Here is a 23,326-nt window from a genome sequence, read left to right as displayed (position 1 = left end):
GAATGATTTTTTTTTTAAGTGTAGATGTAATCTATTGGCTAGGATGTTATCGAGAATTTTGCATCTATATTTGTTAGTGAAATTGGTCTTAAATTCTCCTTTGTAGTTGAGTTTTGGTATCAGGGTGATTTCTGCTTCATGGAATATGTTGGGAAAGATTCTTCCTTCTCAATTTTTTGGAATAATTTCTGCAGTATGGGAATAGGCTCTTCTTTGAAGGCTTGATAGAATTCTGCTGTGAAGCCATCTGGACCAGGGCAGTTTTCTGTTGGGAGATTTTATTATTATTTCTTCCATCTCACTTCTTGAAATCAGTCTGCTCAAGAGATCTATTTCTTCTTGGTTAAGTCTAGGGAGAGGTTATGATTCCAAGTATTGATCCATTTCCTCCACAATGTCAAAAATTTCTGGGCATGGAGTTTCTTGCTGTTCTCAGAGATGATCTCTTGTATCTCTGTGGCATCTGTTGTTATTTCTCCTTTATTATTTTGGATTGAGGTTATTAGAGATTTTACAATCTGGCTAAAGGTTTATTGATTTTATTTTTTTTTTTTTGGAAAAACCAACTTTTTGTTTTGTTAATTTTCTGAATGATCCTTTTGTTTATAATTTCATTAATCTCTGATTTAATTTTAGTTATTTCTTTTCTTCTGCTGGGTTTAAGATTAGATTGTTCTTTTTGGAATTTCACAAAATGGTTCATAAGTTTGTTGATGCATGCTCTGTTTTTTGAATGTAGGCATCTAATATGATAAATTTCCCTCTTAAGACTGTTTTTGCTGGGCAGCACCCATAGCTCAGTTACCAGGGCACCAGCCACATACACTGAGGGTGGACGGTTAGAATCCAGCCTGGGCCAGCTAAAACAACAATGACAACTGCAATAAAAAAAAATAGCTGGGCATTGTGGTGGGCACCTGTAGTTACACCTACTTGGGAGGCTGAGGCAAGAGAATTGCTTAAGTCCAATAGTTTGAGGTTGCTATGAGCTGTGACACCACAGCACTTTATCTAGGGCAACAGCTTAAGACTCTGTCTCAAAAAAATAAAAATAAAAATAAAAAATAAAAGACTGCTTTTGCTGTATCTCACTGATTTTGGTAACTTCTGTCTTCATTGTTGTTATGTTTAAGGAATTTAACTATTTCCCCTTTCATCTCTTCTTGAACTTAACTATCATTCAGCATAAGGTTGTTTAATTCCCAAGTCTTTTTGTGCGGCTGAACATTTTTTGTTGGAGTTCCACCTTTATTGCCTTGTGATCTGAAAAGATACAAGGTATAGTTTCTATTATTCTGATTTTGCTAAGGTTTGATTTCTATCCTAGGATGTGGTTGATTTTGGAGTACATACCATGAGCTGATGAGGAAAATGTATATATCTTAGCTTTGGGATGGTGTGTTCTGTATATGTATATTAATCTCATTTGTTCTAGGGTCACATTTAAGTCCTTTGCATCTTTGTTTAGTTTCCATTTACAGGATCTGTCCAGTTGTGTGAGAGGGGTGTTAAAGTCCCTAGATATTATGGTGTTATGGGATATCATTGTTCAGACCCATCAAGGTCTATTTCATAAATCTGGAAGCATTTAAGTTGGGTGCATAAATTTTTAAAATTGAAATGTCTTCTTGTTGAATTTTTCCTTTGACCAATATAAAGTGTCCATCCTTGTCTTTCTTTTCTTTTCTTTTTTCTTTTTTTAAGACAGAGCCTTAGGCTGTCACCCTGGGTAGAGTACTTTGGCATTACAAGTCATAGCAACCTCCAACTTCTGGGCTCAAGTGATTTCCTGCCTTCACCTCCCAAATAGCAGGGACTACAGGTGCCTGCCACAACACCTGGCTATTTTTTGGTTGCATCCATCGTTGTTGTTTTGGTGGGCCTGGGCTGGATTCAAACTCGCCAGCTCAGGTGTATGTGGCTGGTGCCTTAGCCACTTGAGCCACAGGTGCCGAGCCATCCTTGTCTTTCTTAACTTTAGTTGCTTTAAATCTACTTATATCTGAAAATAACATTGCAACCCCTCTTTTCTTCTGATTTCCATTTACTTAAAATACTGTTTTCCATCCCTTAACCCTAGTCTTGATTTGTCCTTCAAGGCTAAGTGTGTCTCGTGGATACAGCATATGGATGGCTTATGCTTTTTTATTCCATCAACCAGTGTGTGCCTCTTCAGTGGGGAATTGAATCCATTGACATTTATTGAGAGAATTAAGAAGTGTAGTACAGTTCTATTCATCTTAGTTTGTAAAAGTCCGTTGTATAGTTTTATCCTTCATGCCATTGTGGAAGCTGTTTTGACCTTTACCTTCTGGGTGTTTGCTTTGCTGGTGGTCTAAATATTTCCTACAGAGCTGGTCTTGTTGTGGTGAATTTCCTCAATGCTCTATATACACAAAAGACTAGATTTCTCCATCAATTTTGAAGCTTAGTTTAGCAGGATACAGAATTCTGGACTGAAAATTGTTTTGTTGAAGAATGTTAAAGGTGGATGACCATGCTCTTCTGGCTTGGAAGGTTTCAGTTGAAAAGTCTGCTGTCTTCCCAATGCCTCTGCCTCTGAAGGTGAGTTAGCACTTACTCCTGGTTGCTTGCAGAATTTTTTCTTTCATCTTGACTTTGGACAGGTTCATTAATTTGTCTTGGAGAGGCTCTGTTTGATTTGAGATGACCTGGGATTTGATATTCATCTGAAAGGGGTGCATCAGGGTCTTTAGTAAAACTTGGGAAGTTTTCCTTTATGATGGTTTCCATTAGGGCTTCCATTCCTTTGGGGAAATCTTCTTCCCCTTCAGGAATCCCTATTATTTATATATTTGAACACTTCATGGAGTCTCGTAGTTCTCTAAGCACCTGTTCTGCTTTCTCTCTCTCTCCTTTTCTGCCTCTTTAACTACCTGGGTTAACATGAAAACTTTATCCCCTAGCTCTGAGGTTCTTTCTTCTCCATGGTCTAACCTATTTTTGATACTCTCTACTGCCTCTTTATATTTCCTGATCATTTCCTGCCTTTCCTTAAGCTCTGCTCTTTTCTATATTCTACATATCTCTCATCCGATTTTTGGTTCTGTCTTTCCATTTTCTCATCCATTCCTTTTATTGTCTTTATCATCCATATTTTAAATTCCCTGTCAAGTCCATTAATTCTTTATAGGTGGAGTCTTCTGCAGTAGCTGCCTCATGGTCCCTTGGAGGAGTTCCTCTGTTTTGGTTTTTCATGTTGCCCCAATATTTTTGTTGGTTCCTCCTCATGTATTGTTTCTTCTTGTTTACCTCTTTGTTCTCCTTTTTACTTCTCACTGCCTCCTTTGTTTTAAACAGAAGTCCTTGCTCTTGATGACAGTATGTTGCAATGTGTTGCTAAGACACCAGGTGGCACGGTGTTTTTTTGTTTGTTTGTATGTTTGTCTGTTGTTTATTTTTGGAGACAGAGAGCACAGTCTGCAACCTCTATGGTCCTTATTCCAAATTTACCTGCCTTCAGTGATTGCCTGATTGTTTCCTCAGCATTCAGACCCGCCATGTTGGGATCTTAAAGTTCACAAGAATCTTACTGACTCCAGTAAGAATCTTACTGCCCCCTGACTCCAGTTCCAGTGGGGTGCAGGCATCCCTCAGCCTGTCCCAAGAGTGGAGTTCTAATCCCAGCAGGCAGAATTAAGACGACCATGCTTTAGGTCCATACTAAGACTTTCTCACAAGCTTCCCACAATGGCAGTTCCCTGGCCAATGAGACCTCAGTATAGCTGCCAACCAGCATTCAAATCTGGTTTCTGTATACTGCTCAAGTCTTCCTACTCTTCCAAGTTTTTCACTTAATACACAGCTTCCCCCAACAACTGAAAACTCCAGAAAGAATTTCTCTTGTTTGGGGCCTCTTGCCTAATTCATCAGATTTCCAGCACTCTGGATCATACACTGTATCACCACTAGCTCACCACACTAGCTCACCACTTTCTCTCTGTGCTCCCTGAGTTGACTCTGGGTATGATCTTTGTGTGAGGTATGGCTGGGTTATCTCTTTTTCCCCAGTCACTCTAGGAGAGCTCACCTGAACAATCCTTCTGGTCTATCACCTTGCTCCACCCTTACTAAATTCTTTCTTTTGACATTTCATCACTTTTCTCTTAGTGAAAGTCTTAGCACAGACCAAGGGTTTCTGAGTGCCCATAGGAACAATGGGGTATCAACATCAGGCCTCAGGATTAGAAGCACCTATAAAAATTATTTCTCCAATTTTGCTGGAGGAAAAATAGATAATAGATACAACACTCACATACACAATACATTGTGAATTTGGCTGCAGTTATCTTTTTCTTTGGCCTCCTTAAATTCAGCTAAACGTAACTTTAACTGTGGTCATTCTTTCTTTCTTCTCTTGGGTATGCCAAGCTATCTCCCTGCTCTCTTTTTTTCTCTCTTATTCCCTACACTCTTTTTTCTCTCACTCCCTCTTTCCTTCTAAAAGATAAAATAAACTTACACTTTATATCCTAATCTTGGTATACAGAAATTCTTTTTTCAACCCTCACAGGGCACCTACTGAGCTTTCCACCCTAACAATTAGCCCTTGAAATTCATACTTTTGACAAGTGTAAATCTTTGCATTTCTATATAAATTTTCTGATCAGCTGATCAATTTCTACAATAAAAGATCTCCTGGGATATTTATTGGGACTGTATTGAATCCACAGATCAATTCAGCAAAAATGATATCTTAACAATACTGAGTCTTCTAACTCATGAACAATGTATATCTCTAAAGCTATTTGTGTCTGTCAATCATGTCAGTTTGCAGTGCACAGGTCTTTCTTCTCTTCTGACAGATTTATCCTTAGATAATTTACATTTCTGAGGTCGTTACAAATGATATTGTTATTTAATTCAATTTCTAATTGTTAAAGTGAGTGAAAATGAGAGTCACACTTAATTGAGGTTTCTTAAGTCAAGATTTTTAAAGACAATTCTATAAAAAGCATAGCCCACAAAATACATGTTGAGGATTTGTTATCAAAAGGAATTTTTAATACAAAAGACATCAGTTGGGAAAATGGACAAATCTGGCTCAAATCCAGCTCTCTAACATTTTAAGAATGGACCATGTGCCTTGGGGCAGGTTGAGGGATAAGGTGACACAGCTGTGAAGTCTGCCCAGCGCCCTCAGAATCTCAATTCCTTTGTCTTGCAGAAATCCACTCTTTCTAGGAAATAACCCAAAAGGTCAAGTACTTAGTGAAGGGAGAGATTTATTCATAGAGCCAACAAGGTTACAGACTTTTCACAGAGGAGGTTGAGAACTTCACATTTAAAGGGAAAAGAGAGTGCACAAGAAAAAGGCAGGGATGAGGGAGGTAAGCAGATAAATAACTGATAGTATCCTGGTAAAGTTTTATTTGGTGCTCAGTAAATCAACATAGATAAGATTAATATTATAAAAGTGGGGTAAAAGAAATAGTCAATGTTGTGATCTTCCCTGGGTGGGTAGAAGAGTGATATTATTTCTTCCTAGGTTTGCATCTGTGCAGATAAACCTGTAATTGACATTTCAGAGTTTATTTAAGCAATAGCCCTAAGGTTACAATTGACATACACTCATTTTTAGGGATGGTATATCTTGAAGAGTTTTTATGGCACTCTTAGTTCCATTTCTTCAACTCAGAGCATTTATCAACCTCTGCCTTAGAGATGTCATGGCCTGAAGTCTCTCCAGGTAGTAAGCTGAGACAGTTATAGAGCTAAATTTTTTGTTTTCTATTTCTCAGAAACAGAAACAGCCCTTTCTTGTATGATAGCTAGTGTCTTGAAGTCTGTTGCTTTATATATTTTGTCTGTTTTCTTTTTGCTGTTATTTCAGGTTGGAAGGTATATTTATTAGTCCCCATTACTTGGCCAGGAGTGATGTAACAGTATCCTCTTATACTTTCAAAAGATCCATAATAAATCTGTTATGTAAATCTTTCAGATTCATCCCTAGATAATTTAAATTTTTGATGCTATTGAGAGAGGATACCCAGAAAATGTAAGGTCTAAAAGAACAGAGGTCTTCTGAAGGAGCGCCATGGATATACCTGCAAGGTTGGATACACCTGCAAGGTCCTCCCCATGGTGACTCAGGTTTTAGGAATTTGTAGAAACTTAACTTCCTGGTACCTGTAAACTAATGCTTGCTTCCACTTCTGTAAAAGCCTGCAGTTCTGTAAAATCCAGAGCCATTTTTTCCAGTTTGATTCATACTGACCATTGAGAAAGGTACCCATGGGCTGGAACTTTTTGATCAGGGATAAAAAGGAGAAAACTGAGCCAGTTAGGGAGTCCAGCTATTTTGAATTCTTTTGTGATATCGCTCCACTGGCTCAAATAAAGCCCTTTCTCTTTTAAACACAGTGTTTGGGTGCTCTTTCTCTCCATTAGGCAACACTGTTAGAAATGATATTGTGAAGTTCTATTTGGTTCTCGGTAAATGTACATAATTTGTTTGGATTCTCATACCTGATGTATTCAAAGCAACAAGGGGTTTTATTGCTTTTGCATCAGATTTTGATCCTTAAGCCCCTGTTAATTATTTTTCTCTTTTCCTTTCAAATTCAGTGATTAGTCTCCTTAAGAGAAAAGATGGCAATACCCATATGTCCATAATTCTGATTTCCTCTGGAATTTATAAAATTTGTACTCTGCCTCAAACTTTAAGGATATTCATTTGTCATCTTTTTTTGCTTCTGAGAGGCAATGGAAGAAAATACAGAGAGAGATCAAGGCATTTCTATCTCTGCAGAATAATTTTTGGCATATCTCAACTCCTTTTTGCCAGTTCTGTATATTTAGTATCTTTCTTTTAATCTTTAGTACAATCTTATTTTCAAATTTTTGTTAAAGAGTTGGGTTATTGTTTTTATTTTCTTTCTTATACAGATCCTCAGGGATTAGAGGATCTTGAATTCCATTTTTGGTGTCTTCCATTAGACTATGTCATATTTGCAATTATCATAAAGGCAAATAAAAGTTTTATTATTCTTTTCTTGAAATAATGTTCTTTCATCATCACTCTCAATCACATTCTCATTCCCCTTATTAAATAATATTACAGAAGCATCTTTCAACTTTTTTGTGTTCCAGTATTTAGATATTATTGTGGCAATGCATTTTATGTTATCTCTTTTTTTACTTAACAACCCCTATCTTTTTCACTCTCAAGTTTAAATATCTTCAACAGTTATAGGACTTCTTTATATAAGGTAATATTCTATTACTATCTTCCATTTTTAATTATTGCATTATATTAGCATTGTAGAAGGAGATTTTACTTACCAAAAAAAAAAAAAATACTTGTCTCTAGTTTAAGATTCTATTTTGAAACAACTTTTAACATTAAATTCAATTTAAAATATTTTAAAATAACTTACGCAGGTCCATAGTTGCATACAAACATTGTACTTGTAGGATGTCCAAGGTTAGGACAAGATGCAGCTGCACAACCAACTTTATCTGATTTGGCCCAAACTACCTATAAAAAAATCAATTTTAAAATACACAGAACCATTCTATGTAAACAATGGATGTGGGAATAGGTATAATATTTGTTATGCTATCAAAAAAAATATTGTACAGAATTATTTGTTGGTGATTTTTTCTAATCATTATTATTTAATTTAAAATGATTATTTTGTGAAGGCTACCTTTATGAGGGCTACTTAATTAGTTTTTCCTCACTCATCAGTGAGGAAAAATCACTGATTCTCATAAATCAAAAGGATAATGGAAAACATAGGCAAATCATAATTTCTTTTAGATGATTTATGAAATATGATGGCTATCTAGAAAGTACCCAGCCATTATCTGTTCTCACTGTGTTAGCACTGTCTGGATACTTTCTGGAAATCCCTGATATATTTAAATTTTCTCCTAAAGCATTTCATGAAAACAACATTATAATCCAACTATAATGAAAACAATAACTCAGTTTCATTTTTCTCAGAAAAACTTTACATAATTTAAAATTGTATTTTTAATCTTGTGGTTTTAATAATATTCTTACTTTTTTCAAGTCATAAGAGACAAATAAGGATTAAAAATATATTGATTAATTTAAAAAACTGTCTGCCATGAAGATGGTCAGTCCTTATTTTTGTTTATTTGCAAAGATTATTCAAAAGGAAGAAGACATCTATGAAAACTAGCCATGAAAGGGAGATAAAGAGGTAAAGGACAGTCCTAGTCCTTTGTGACAATGAAAGAATAAAATCTTTCTTCATTGTTCAAATGAATAAAGAGGAAAATGCTGGCTTATTCCACCTGAAAAATAATTCAAGGGAATTTAACACAGAATAGATCTTGACACAGAACTAAATTTTCTAAACTCATTTATTTTATAGCTCTGTTAGCAAAACACATTAACCTATTTCATAAAATAATGTATTAGTCACTTTTTACCAGGGTGTTGATATAGCCAGAGTCAATAGTTTTACAAAAGTAAATTTTAATAGCTCTTTGATTGCTTAAGATGCAACAAAGCACAGTAAAAAGCACAGTGAACTAAGAATTAAGAGATGAGCTTTGCTTCTAATCATACGTGGCTTGCAGAGTGACAGATCAATTTTGAGCTGTTTACCATTTAATAAAATGAGATTAAACTGGACCTTTAAAAGATCCTTTCCTTTTGAATATTAAATCAATGAACTATACAACTGTCAAGTTTATATATGTTCAAAATGATGTGTAACCCCACTATGACATTCTATTTGCTTAATGTAACAAAATTGAGATCTTTTTTGGCCTTTGAGAATGGTAAAAATAAATATTGACTGTATATAGTTCTAAAATGTACTGTTTTTATTAAAGTAACTAGGTGTAACATTAATACAAATATTGACTATAAATCTAAAACAAATATCAGTGTGTGGTAAATGCAAGAAATTTTTACCTTATTTTGTCTAAAACATCAAGCAAGATATATTTGTTGAAGAATAAGAAGAATGCACCCATTCCTAATTACTTAAGCTTATGTGTAAGTTAGCCAGTGAAGAGTAACCTGATGCAGCAATGTTAAGGAAGAAGGGACACTTGGGAACAGGTTCCTTTTTCCTCACATTCTTCTCCTTTAAGAAGACAAAGGGTATAAAACTCAGCCTTCATGCCATTGTATTGTAGATATTGCAGATATTGTATTCTGCTTGTTGTCAGGACATCTGACACTTGATTCATTCTCTATTACTATTTCCAGAAACAGCCAAAGCCTATTTTTTACTCACAATATCTATCTTGATGCCCAGGAGGGTATCGAGACTTAAAGCATCCTAATGTAGAACAAAGATTGAACAGAAGAAGAATAGGAAAGCTTCTATTCTTTGTTCACTGAACTTCTGATAAAAATGACTTGCTTTAAGACACTGTATAGTAATTCAGCTTGTACAAATGGGTAAGTTTGGAGGAGAAAGTGAGCTCTTTCATTGCTTAAACAGACCTTCCTAGAAGCTCTGTACCATGTCTACAATTAAATGTTGACTAAAAAGTGAATTCCACTTTCTACCAAAAGGGAATAGCAGGGACACATTGACATTTCTATCTGAAACAAATTGGGAAAATTCTAAGTGTAATGGTTTTCAAGTTACAGGCCATTAGACATCAAAAGATCAGGCCCCTGAGAATTGGGGATAGGGGAAGGGAGATACAAGTTTTCTAATTGTTGCAGTGCATTGGTCTGAGAGAGTTTCCAGATTTTGACTCAGGGAGTGAAAACCAAAAGCTTGAAGAAACTAAAGGATCTGAAATGAGAGTCTGAGGAGACCAAGAAAGCAGGATTTAGGGAGCAAAGTACTGAAAAGGTGAGAATTCTACAATGGCACAGCCGTGGTGATCTGTAGAGGGTTTCATCACAATTGGGCACCCACAGCTCAGTGGTGTGGAGATCTATAGAGGATTCTCATCACCTATTCAAAAAAGTACTAATCAGAACATCCACATGAAGGAAATACTCTGCCTGGAAAAGAAACACCAATGAAGACTTAGCCAAAGCCAGGAATAGGAACCACTCCAACTATCCAAACTGGAAAAACTTCCTATTTCTCAGGGCATTGAGTAGAGAATGCAGAAAAAACTTGCCTCAGTAGTGAGTGATAATCAGTTAGACTAAACACTGCTTTCATTGTACCTAACATATTTTAAAAGTAGGAACCAGAAGAATCAAAGCAATTTCAAGTATTTTAACTATGCTCCCAGAAGACAAATAAAGAACATTTGTACGTATACAAATAAATCCAGCACCCAACAAGACAACATTTATAATGTTGGGAATATAACAAAACTTACCCAATGTGATAAGAAGAACATATGATTAATAATGAAGAGAAAGCTCATCCATAGATCTGATCAGAGGAGCACATCTGGATCAGAAGATGTCAGGCATGGAGGAGCTTCTGAAAGGCAACCACCAGATGCATTGACACAGGAGATGAACCATTTTCACTGAGAAGCAATTGGAAGCTTTGAAAGTCTTGTATGATAGAATAAACCCAAACCCCAGCCTTCAGAAAGAGATGGCCTCAAAAATAGACATACATCCAACAGTACTGCAGGTTTGGTTCAAGAACCACAGAGCAAAACTCAAGAAAGCAAAATGTAAGGACCTTCAGCAATAACCTCAAGCTCCACAGCAGCCAGAGCCCAAGGGTGGAGTCAAGACCAGGCCCTCCCAAGAAGATAGGGTCACACAAACCAGAACCCCCAGCAACAACTATCTGATAGCCAGTGTTGATGCAGATTCCCAGGCACCCTCATACCAACTCAGCCTGTACCCCAATGTTAAGGGCACTGCAGATGTCTTCCCTGGCCACAGAATAGTCCACTTTGGCTGCTGTCAAGACCCCAACATTTACTGCCTATATCCCATTTTAGAATCCCAGGTCAGTGTCCTCTGCTTCCCTTCTAATGTGTTTGGCTGTAAACTTCTGCAAAGTAGGGAGAGACCCTAGATGTAAAAGGTCACATGTAATGATTCCCACTCAAGAATCCTAGCAGTAGACAGACACCACACAGACAGGTAGCGTTCAGAAACACATGGTATCAAACTTTCACTCTTCGCAGATGATATAATTGTTTATCTGGAAGACACCAGAGATTCTACTACAAAACTCTTAGATGTGATCAAGGAGTACAGCAGCGTCTCAGATTACAAAATCAACACTCATAAATCAGTAGCCTTTATATATACCCACAATAGTCAAGCTGAAAAAACAGTCAAGGACTCTATTCCATTCACAGTAGTGCCAAAGAAGATGAAATATTTGATAGTTTACCTAACAAAGGACATGAAAGATCTCTATAAAGAGAACTATGAAACTCTAAGAAAAGAAATAGCTGAAAATGTTAACAAATGGAAAAACATACCATGCTCATGGCTGGGAAGAATCAACATTGTTAAAATGTCCATACTACCCAAAGCAATATATAATTTTAATGCAATCCCTATTAAAGCTCCACTGTCATACTTTGAAGATCTCAAAAAAAAAACTTCATTTTATATGGAATCAGAAAAAAATTCAAATAGCCAAGACATTACTCAGAAATAAAAACAAAGCAGGACAAATCACAGTACCAGACCTCAGACTATACTATAAATCGATAGTGATCAAAACAGCATGGTATTAGCACAAAAACAGAGAGGTAGGTAGATGTATGGAACAGAACACAAAACCAAGAGATGAACCCAGCTACTTACCATTATCTGATCTTTGACAACCCAATTAAAAACATTGAGTGGGGAAAAGATTCCCTATTTAACAAATGGTGCTGGGCAAACTGGCTGGTGACCTGTAGAAGACTGAAACTAGACCCACACCTTTCACCATTAACTAAGATAGACTCTCATTGGATTAAAGATTTAAACTTAAGACATGAAACTACAAAAATACAGACGAAAGTGTAGGGAAAACACTTGAAGAAATCAGCCTGGGTGAATATTTTATGAGGAGGACACTCCGGGCAATTGAAGCAACATCAAAAATACACTACTGGGACCTGATCAAACTAAAAAGCTTCTGCACGAAGCCAAGAACACAGTAAGTAAAACAAGCAGACAGCCCTCAGAATGGGAGAAGATATTTGCTGGTTATGTCTCTGACAAAGGTTTAATAACCAGAATCCACAGAGAACTCAAACATATTAGCAAGAAAAGAACAAGTGATCCCATCTCAGCGTGGGCAAGGGACTTGAAGAGAAACTTCTCTGAAGAAGACAGGCACATGGCCTACAGACATATGAACAAAATGTTCACCATTCTTAATCATCAGAGAAATGCAAATCAAAACTACTTTGAGATATCATCTAACTCCAGTAAAATTAGCCCCATCAAAACTACTTTGAGATATCACCTAACTCCAGTAAGATTAACCCGTATCACAAAATCCCAAAACCAGAGATGCTGGCATGGATGTGGAGAAAAGGGAACACTTCTACATTGCTAGGGGGGATGTAAACTAATACGCTCCTTTTGGAAAGATGTTTGGAGAACACTTAGAGAACTAAAAATAGACCTGCCATTTGATCCTACAATTCCTCTCTAGGTATATACCCAGAAGACCAAAAATCACACTACAACAAAGATATTTGTACCAGAATGTTTATTCCAGCCCAATTCATAATTGCTAAGTCATGGAAGAAGCCTAAGTGCCCACTGACCCACGAATGGATCAATAAATTATTGTGGTATATGTACACCATGTAATATTATGCAGCCTTAAAGAAAAATGGAGGCTTTACCTCCTTCATGTTTACATGGATGGAGCTGGAACATATTCTTCTTAGCAAAGTATCTCAAGAATGGAAGAAAAAGTATCCAATGTACTCGGCCCTAATATGAAACTAATTCATCTAATTCATATGAAAGCTATAACCCAATTATAGCCCAAGAATATGGGGAAAGAGGAGAGGGAGGGGAGGGGAGGGGGGAGGATGGGTGGAGGGAGGGTGATTGGTGGGACCATGCCTATGGTGCATCTTACAAGGGTACATGTGAAACTTTCTAAATGTAGAATATAAATGTCTTAACATAATAACTAGGAAAATGCCATAAAGGCTATGTTAACTAGTTTGATGAAAATATTTCAAATTGTATATAAAACCAGCACACTGTACCCCATGACCATATTAATGTACACAGCTATGATTTAATAAAAAAGAAAAATAATAATGAAGAGAAAAATCAATTGAAACTAACACAGAGCTAACATAGATGCTAAAATTAGCAGAAAAACATTAAAATTATTTTAACTGTATTCTTATATGCTTGAAAAGCTAGATGAAAGATCAAACATACTAGATATATGCATTGAAGATATTAAAAAAGCACAAACTTCTCATGATGAAAACTTTTTTTTTTAATTGAGACAGAGTCTGACTTTGTCACCCTCTGTAGAGTGATATGGCATCATAGTTCACAGCAACCTCAAACTCTTGGGCTGAAGCAATTCTCTTGCCTCAGGCTCATGGCTGGGATTTGTTGTCATTGTTGTTGTTTAGCAGGCCTGGGTGCGTGTGGCTGGCGCCCTAACCACTGAGCTGTGGGTACCCCATTGTGATGAAACTTTAAAGGTCTAAGATTGAAAATAAACTAAATAGGATTAACAGTAAACATTACAGAAGAAAATATTAGTGAACTTAAAAATATAGTCATAGATCCTTTTGTAGTTCATAAGCGTGATGATTGGGTTTTCATGCACATGCATGAGATGTGCCTCCCACAAATCTTGTTATGATGTTGGCACATTACCCGTCAACATGAAAACTATAGTCATAAACTATCTGAAATTAAATAGAGAAAAATTCAAGAAAAAAGAGACAAGACCACCTATCAACTATTAGACAACTTTAAGTGGCCTTCTGCATGAGTAACTAACTGGACTCTGGGATGAAAGATAAGAGAGTAAGATGAAGTGTTTCAAGAAACAATGGCCAACACTTTTCTAAATTTGATTTAATTATGGATTCACAGTTTCAAGAAGCCTAGTGAATAACAGCAAAGACATATGAAAAAAACTATCATAATTATTTTGAAATTGGTCAAGATCTATGATAAAAGATAAAATTTAAAAGCAGCCAAACGAAAAAAGACACATTACACACAAAGGAATAAATAAGAGTGTTGTAGTAGGTTTCTTGTTGGAAACAATGTGAGTAAAGTGAGGACCGAGTAAACGTTTTGCAAGTACAGAGAAAACAAACTCACTATGAAAAATTCTATTCCCAGTAAAAACTCATCCAAATGAAAGTGAGTTTTCTTGCAACTCTAAAGAAACTCAGGAGAAAATACTAAAACATTTTTCCTGCAATTGAAATGTGCACAAATAAGAATTAAACAATAAGATGTCAAATATTTACCTGTGTGTAATGGCCACAAACTTCAGAACATGATAGATTATCATAGTCATAAAATTTATATTCATCATACCAAGCAGTGACGGCATATTTTGGTGAAAATGAATTTAATCCACCTGACCAAATATTTTCTCCAACATATTCAAAAGCAGCATAGCATTCATATGCTTTATCTAAACAGGTGTTATGTTTAAATGTGCACTTGTTTGCCCATGATCTAGCCAGCTCCGCTAAACCTGCATCCCAACTCTGAAAAAAAAAAATAATATAATTTAGTTATACATCTTTGTTTGTATTAAAATTATTCTAATAATCATAATCAATTAAATGTTCTTGGTATTTTTTGTGTTCGTCATCATTTATTTTTAGTTCTCCTTCAGAAACAATACGGTTCATCATTGTATTTCCAGTAACAAGCATATGCTCTGGTACATTAGAGATGCTCAACAAATAAATCTTAATGTAATTAAAATAAGTTAAGGTCATTAATGTCAGAATTCAAAGTCTAGTAAATCAGAGAGTCATGAAAATTTATCACAAGAGTGAATACTCATGATAATTAAAAAGGAAAAATAGCCTTGGGAGGCAGAGGCGGGTAGATCGCCTGAGCTCACAGATTACAGACCAACCTGAGCCAGAGTGAGACCTGGTCTCTAAAAACTAGCTGGGCACTGTGGTGGGCGCCTGTAGTTCCAGCTACTTGAGAGGCTGAGGCAAGAGAATCACTTGAACCCAAGAGTTTGAGGTCGCTGTGGGCTGTGACTCTATAGCACTCTACCAAAGGTGACATAGTGAAACTGTCTCAAAAATAAATAGGCTCGATGTCCGTACCATAGTGGTTACAGAGCCAGCCACATACACCAAGGCTGGTGGATTTGAACCTGGCCTGGGGCTGCTAAACAACATTGACAACTGCAACAAAAAATAGCTGAGCAGTGTGGTGGGCGCCTGTAGTCCCAGCTACTTGGGAGGCTGAGGCAAGAGAATCACTTAAGCCCAAGAGTTGGAGGTTACTGTGAGCTGTGACACCACAGTACTCTACTTAGGGCGATAAAGCGAGACTCTCTCTCAAATAAATAAAATAAAATAAAATGGAAAAATACTAGGAGTAGAAAGAATTTAATTTGATCAAATAGATTTACAAAAAAATACAACTCTCTATGTGAAAATGAAAATTCAGGCAATGAAAATCCCCTCAAGATTGCGGCTAAAATAAGATGTCTGCCCTCATTATTTCTGTATGCCATTATACAAGAGATTAGGTGTATTATAAAATATAAGAGCTATTAACACATTTGATAAATAAATAAAATGTACAAGGATTATAATTATTCATTATTAACAGATGGCATAAATGGGTACATTAAAATTCAAATGAATACATAAACAAAGGTGTCAGAAATGAGTGAAACTATCCTAAGTTACCAAATACAAGGAAAATATGCTAAAATCAATTGTATTTCCATATGTACTCTACACATGAATTACTTCAAAAATAGAAACTGTGCAAATATATTTAATAAATGATGTACAAGATGCCTATACTGAAAACTGAGACATCATTGAAAGAAAATTTTAAAGACTTATAAATGTTCATGGACCAGAAGATTCAATATTGCAAAGAATGTTGATCTTGAAACTTATTTCTAACAAGAATCCAAGTAGCATTTTTGGTGAAAATTGGTTATAAAATTTATATAGAGTTACATAGGACCAAGTATAGTTAAGATCATTTTCTAAAAGTGAAACTGGAAACTTTCTTTACCAGATATCAAAATTTATTACAAAGCTACATTACAATATTGTGATATTAATACAAGGATAACCAAATTACCCATTGGAACAGAATAGAGTCCAGAAGAGTCCAGAAACAATTTATGACAAAAGTTGACAGTCTCGATTTTGTTTTGTTTTGTTTGAGACAGAGTCTCACTCTGTCTCTCTGGGGTTGAGTGGTATGGCATCATAGCTCACATCAACCTCAAGCTCTTGAGCTCCAGTGATTCTCTTGCCTCAGCCTCCTTAGTAGCTGGACTACAGATGCCCCCCACAACGCCAGGCTATTTTATAGAGACAGGGTCTCAGCAATTGTTCAGGCTGTTCTTGAACTCCTGAGCTCACACAATCCAATCCACCTGCCTCAGCCTCCCAGAGTACTGGGATTACAGGTGTGAGCCGCTGTGCCTGGCCTTAATATAGTTGTTATTGCCAAGATTATTTTTTTAATCTTTTTATTTTGAATTAATTATAAATTCACAAGCAGTTACAAAAATAATATATGGAGATATTACGTAGACTTCATCTAGTTTCCTCCATGGTAAAGTCTTCTGTAACTATAGTATAATATCAAAATAAAGAAATTAACATTGCTCTAATTCACACCCCTTTTTAAGATTTCAACAGTTCTGCATGCATTCATTTGTTTGTATGTAGTTATTATCCAGTTTTGTCACATGTACAAATTGAAATAATCACCTACATGATTAAGATATAGAATTGTTACATCATCACAATATCACATATGCTAACCCTTTAAAGTCACACTCCCAAACACACCCTACCGTATCACTAATCCCTGGCATCACTAATGTATTCTCCATTTCTGTAATTTTGACATTTCAAGAATGTTATATAAATAGAATCCTACAGGATGTAATTATTTTAAGATCTGAGTTTTATTTACTGAGCATAATGCTTGAGATCCATCCACACTGCTCCACGTATTCAGAGTTTGATTGTTCTGTTCTTTCCTTCTTTCCTTCCTTCCTTTCTTTCTCTCTCTCTCTCTCTCTCTCTCTTTCTTTCTTTCTTTCTTTCTTTCTTTCTTTCTTTCTTTCTTTCTTTCTTTCTTTCTTTCTTTCTCTCGACAGAGTCTCCCTGGTTTGCCCTGGGTAGAGTGCCATCTCAGCAACCTCAAGCTCTTGGGCTCAAGTGATTGTCTTGCCTCAGCTTCCCTAGTAACTGGGACTACAGGTGCCCGCCACACCCAGCTAGTTTTTCTAATTTTAGCAGACATGGGGTCTTATTCTTGCTCAGGCTGGTCTTGAACTCCTGAGCTCAAGAAATCCAACTGCCTCAGCCTCCCAGAGTGTTAGGATTACAGGCATGAGCCACAGTGCCTGGCCAGTTTATTCCTTTTTATTCCTGAGTAGTTGTTCCATGGTATGGATGTACCACACTTGTTTAACTTTCACCTATTGATGGAAATTTGGAGGCTTACAAATTTGGACCATTATAAATAAAGCTGCTGTGAATATCTGTGAATAGTTTTTTGTGTATTAAGTTTTTCTTTTTCTAGGAAAAAAAAGAAAAGGAAAAAGTGCCCAGGAGTACAGTTGCTAAGTCATATGGTAAGCGCATATTTAGTTTTTTTAAAGAAACTGCTAAACCATTTTCTGGGGTGGCTGTACAGTTTTTCATTCCCACCACAAAAGTATGACAGATCCATTTTCTTTACATCCTCACTATTGTCACTATGTTTTATTTTGGTTTTTCTAACTGGCCTGTAGTGATATATCATTGCAGTTTTTTTGTTTTTGTTTGTTTGTTTTGCAGTTTTTGGCCCGGGGCCGGGTTTAAACCTGCCACCTCCAGTATATGGGGCCAGCACCCTATTCCTTTGAGCCACAGGTGCCACCAATCATTGCAGTTTTAATTTGCATTTTCCTGATGGCTTATGTTGTTGAACATATTTTCATATGCTTATTTTCCATCTGAATATCCATGTGGTGAAATGTCTTTTAGTCTTTATTTTTTAGTATAATTGAATTGTTTCTGTTTGTTTTCACTATTGAGTTTTGAGAGTTCTTTATATATTCTAGACAGGAGTTCTTTCTGAGATACAAGGTTTGCTATATTTTCTCCCAGTCTGTAGCTTGTCTTCTCATCTTCTTAACAAGATATTGGAAAGAGGTTTTTCATTTTGATAAGGTCCAATTTACTGACTTTTCTCTTAGATAAGTCAAAGCAATTGATTCATTTCTAAGTCAATTTACTGACTTTTCTCTTAGATAAGTCAAAGCAATTGACTTATTTCTCTCATTTCTAGTCAAAGAAATCAGCCATATTAAGAAGTCTCATCTAGCCCTACATCCTGAGGATTTTTTCTCCTTTTTCTTAAAAAAGTTATATAGTCTTATGCTTTGCATTTAAATCTATGATTCATTTGGTGTTAATTTCTGCGTATGGTAGAAATCTTAGGTCAAAGTTTTTTTTTTTTCCTTTCATGTGATGTCAAATGGTATTGCAACACCATTTCTTAAATAAAATATCCTTTCTACCCTGATTTACTATTGCATCTTTGTCAAAAATACATTGTAAAATTTTTGTTTGTCTAGTTTTGGGGTCTTTATTCTGGCCCAAGCAATACTCCTGCCTCAGCCTCCTAAGTAGCCAAGACTAATGCCACTGCACTTGACTTTACCCTGTCTTGATTACTGTAGCTATACAGTAGATATAGTGATCTCTCAAATTTTATTCTTTTCCAAAATTCCATTACCTATTTTTTTTTTTTGAGACAGAGCCTCAAGCTGTCACCCTGGGTAGAGTGCTATAGCATCACAGCTCACAGCAACCTCCAACTCCTGGGCTCAAGTGATTCTCCTTCTTCAGCCTCCCAAGTAGCTGGGACTACAGGTGCCTGCCACAACACTGGGCTATTTTTTGGTTGCAGCTGTCGTTGTTTGGCGGGCCTGCCAGCTCAGGTATATGTGGCTGGGGCCTTAGCCACTTGAGCGACAGGCACCGAGCCCCATTACCTATTTTCATTTCTTTTCATTTTCATATAAAATTTAAAATAAGCTTCTTGGCATCTTCAGAAAATATTTCTGGAATTTTGATAATAATTGCATTAAACTTTCTGTTTAGTTTGGGGAGAAATAACCTTTTCTTAGTTAAGTCTTCTAATTCATCAACACAGTATATCTTTCATTTATTCAGATGTCTGATTTCTTGCATTTTTTTTTTTGAGACAGAGCCTCACTTTGTTGCCCTCAGTAGATATATAAAGGATTACCCACATTTAATATGTACATGGTGATGAGTTTGGACATAAGCAAACTTCTATAATACCATCACCACGATCACAAGTTTTGAAGTGTATAATACTGTATGGTTAACCACAGGCGCTAGGTTGTATGGCAGGTCTTCAGAACTTCATCTATAACTGCAACTTTATACCTACTAAATAACAACTCCTTCCCTCTCACTGGCAACCACTGTTATATTCTCTCCTTCTGTGAGTTTGAGTACTTTAGATAACTCATGTAAGTGGAATCATGCAGTGTTTGCCTTTCTGTGATTGGCATGTTCCAATTAGCATAATATCCTCTAGATTCATCCATGTTGTTCACCAATGGTAAAATCTCCTTCTTTTTAAAGGCTGAGTAGTATTCCATTGTATTTATACACCACGTTTTCTTTATCCATTCATCTGTCAATGGGCACTTAGATTGTTTCCACATCTTGGTTTTTGTAAACAAAGCTCAGATGAACATGAGGATCTCTTTGAGATCTTGGTGCCAATTATTATGGTTATATCCCCAGATAAGATATCTTTTATCTTTTTTTTATCATATAAAATAGGTCCATTTTTAGTTTATGAGAAATCTCCATATTGTTTTCCATAGCTGATATAATAAATTACATGCCTACCAATAGTGTTACAAAAATTCTAATTTCTCCACAACCTTGCGAACATGTGTAATCTTAAAATTTATTTGTGTGATCAACAGTCACCTCCAACATAACAAACATTTGCAATTAGGAACAATAACACTCTGGATATAAAAGCTATATCAACTCAACCAAAAATGGGGAAGAAATGAGAAGTTAACGAATATTAAAGCTTTTAATTTAAAATAATTTATTTTAAACCATTTATTGTAACCATTTTATTCTTGGTTAAGAAATTATCTATTCAGGAGTAACAGCTTCCTTGCAACTGGGCACGGTGAGTCTGGGGAGAGAAAACTCCAGGCCTCTCTGGCTGCTGGGATCTGCCCAGAAACATCCCTTTGGGAACACAGGGAGTTAGTGAGAGACTTCTGGACCCCATGAGGAGGACAAAAGCAGTGGAGAACTGGAAAGTGTTTGTGTGTGTTCGTTCAGTCTAATCCCGCCAGCAGCTGTAAGTACAGCAGCAGTGAGATTGAAAACTGGACAGGCTTTACCTGTGAGCTGTTTTGGTTTTTTTGGAATTGGCACTCAGTTGAACTACCTTGGGAGAACTTGGGCAAGAGTGTGGAGGACTTTAAGCATCATCTAGGACTCCATACTGAGCCGCTGAGCCAGACGGAGCTAATAGTGTTTGGCTGTAGGCCACGCAGAGCCACTGTAGAACTGCCATGGCAAGCTCCGACCTCAGGGTCCCAAAGCAAGGATCAGGTGGGAGCAAGTAATCTAGTGACTGAGCAGCCTAATGGCGGGGACTGAGACAACTTACAGCCTTGGCTCTCAGGAGCATAGAGGTAGACCAGTTTTGGCACACTGGGTAAGTAGATAGCCACTTACTGGGATGAGTTTGGACATAAGCAAACTCCTATAATACCATCACCACGATCACAAGTTTTGAATTGTATAATACCGTATGGTTAACTACAGGCACTAGGTTGTATGGCAGGTCTTCAGAACTTCATCTATAACTGCAACTCATCCCAGCAACAAGTGCTTTCCTGGGAAAGCTTCTGCTTAGTCAAGGTTATCATTTTAAAGTGTCTTTTAAGTGGGCTGAGGAGAGATTTAGGCTCTCCATTCTGCAGGGTTTGAGAAGTCAGCAGAGGCCTCCAGTCTCCATCTCGTACAGCCATACTAGCATTGTGATTAACATCTCATACCCCAGAAGATCACTTGTTGCCCAGATATTATGCAGCAAGATAAATATACTGCTTTGTTTTTATTTTATTTCAACATTTTCCCTATAGATTTTTCTTTTCTTGTTTTTCTTTCTTCATTTTTCTACTTTAAATATAATATTCCATTGTTGCCTTTTTAAACAATTAGAACGTCATTTTAGCTAGTGTTTCTACCCCTATTATTTGGTTTCTCCCCCAATTTTATCCTGTAAAGTTTTCTGTTTGCTTGTTTTGGTTTGATTTATAGCATTATTGTCTTTCCTCTCTACTTGGTGGAGGTGGAGTACTGTGTCTGAACAGGCTAGCAAAGAACTACTGACCTCAAGGGAACCACCCAACCTGGTACCCCCAGAAGTTGGGGGGTTTAAGTTTGAGTTGAAGTACTGTACTGTACACCTATATTGCTCCTGTCTCCCTCTTTCTGTGCCTCTCTTCTTTTTGTCAATATTCCCTTTTACCCACCCCCTCTCCTTTCTCTTTTTTCTTTTTTTTATCTTTCTTTTTTCCCTTCTTGCTCTTCAATCTTCTCATCCTTCTGGTCCTATACCAAAAGGACTCATCAAAACCCTACTCCAGAGGCATGGTAACTTAAAGAGCAAGAGGAAGTGAAAGGAAAATCAGGGCAATGAAACAGATAAAAGAAATAACTCATGAGGAAGAATCATCAGAAAACTCCTGGCAACATAAAAAACCCACTCCAGAGCAATCCCCCCAAGGAACCATGCTCATGCAGAAGATTTCACCTATAAAGAAATGTTAGAAATGACAGAAAGGGAATTGAGAATACAGATGATGATAACATTAAAGGAAATGATGGAAACAATGAAGGAAACTGCTGATAAAGTGTAAAATAGCTGAAAGGAAATCCAAAAACAGAATCAAATAAGAGATGAATGATATGAAGAACATAGAAAGGATATAGCAGAGCTGAAAGAACTTAAGCAGTCAATTAGGGAACTTAAAGATGCAATAGAAAGTCTCAACAACAGATTAGATCATGCAGAAGAATGAATCTCAGAGGTAGAGGACAAAGCTCTTGAGATAACTCAGATAGTTAAAGAGGCAGAAAAGAAGAGCGAGAAAGTAGAATGTTCACTGATAGAATTATGGGACTTTATGAAGTGTTCAAACATATGAGTTATAGGTATTCCAGAAGGGCAAAAAGAATACCCCAGGTGAATGGAAGTCATACAAGAGAATATTATAAATGAAAATTTCCCAACTCTCACCAAAGATTCTGACACACTCCTTTCAGAGGGATATCCAAACCCAGGTCACCTCAACTCAAACAGATTTTCTCCAAGACACATTGTGATGAACCCATCCAAAGTCAAGACAAAAGAAAAGATTCTTCAAGCTGCCAGGAGTTAGCACCAGTTGACCTACAGGGGCAAATCCATCAGGGTGACTGCAGACTTCTCTAATGAAATTTTCCAAGCCAGAAGACAATGGTCATCTACCTTTAATCTATTTAAACAGAACAATTTCCAGCCCCAAATCAAATCATTTACTGATATACAAACATTGAGAAAATTTTCCACAACAAGACAAACTCGGCAGGAAATAATTCAACACATTCTACACACTGACCATCACAATGGATCAACAGCAAAGTAAGAACTCAGAAATTAAAGGACAGAACCTAACTTCCACATGATGCAAAAGATGAAACTAAGCAATGGGCTCTCAAAAATAAGATGAATAAAACACTTATCACACTCATCAATTATCTCAATAAATTTTAATGGCTTGAATTCCCCACTGAAGAGGCATAGATTGGCTGATTGCATTAAAAATACAAGCCATCCATTTGCTATCTGCAGAAAACACATCTACCTTCAAAAGGCAAATTAAAACTCTGAGTTAAGGGTTGGAAGACAATTTTCAGGCAAACAGAATTCAGAAGAAAAGAGGAGTTGCAATCTTATTTTCAGATAAATGTGGATTTAAAGCAACTAAAGTCAAAAAAGACAAGATGGTAACTTTACCATCTTTATAAAGATGGTAACTTCATGTTGGTCAAGGTAAAATACAACAAGAAGACATTTCAATTCTAAATATTTATGCACCCAATTTAAATGCACCCAGATTCTTGAAACAGACCTTACTCA

At 36.5% G+C, this 23,326-nt stretch overlaps 1 protein-coding gene and 1 non-coding gene across 2 annotated transcripts in view; one reads left to right on the top strand and one right to left on the bottom strand.

The window, feature by feature from the left end:
* Nucleotides 1-23,326, bottom strand: part of LOC100957569 (GLIPR1 like 1) — a 42,194-nt gene that overhangs the window by 9,212 nt on the left and 9,656 nt on the right. The window contains exons 2-3 of the mRNA XM_012811072.1: nt 14,368-14,613; nt 7,401-7,501 (exon numbers count right to left, since the gene is read on the bottom strand). Of these exons, the coding sequence (XP_012666526.1) occupies nt 7,401-7,501; nt 14,368-14,613 (347 nt within the window). The remainder of the gene's footprint in view (nt 1-7,400; nt 7,502-14,367; nt 14,614-23,326) is intronic.
* On the top strand, nt 13,666-13,773 carry LOC111728318. Its single transcript, XR_002775652.1, has one exon. It is a non-coding gene; the product is annotated as a small nucleolar RNA U13 (small nucleolar RNA).

Source organism: Otolemur garnettii, unplaced genomic scaffold (genome assembly GCF_000181295.1).
Source record: "Otolemur garnettii isolate 467f Iridium unplaced genomic scaffold, OtoGar3 scaffold00149, whole genome shotgun sequence".
Taxonomy (NCBI): Eukaryota; Metazoa; Chordata; class Mammalia; order Primates; family Galagidae; genus Otolemur; species Otolemur garnettii.
This window is presented reverse-complemented; position numbering and strand designations above follow the sequence as displayed.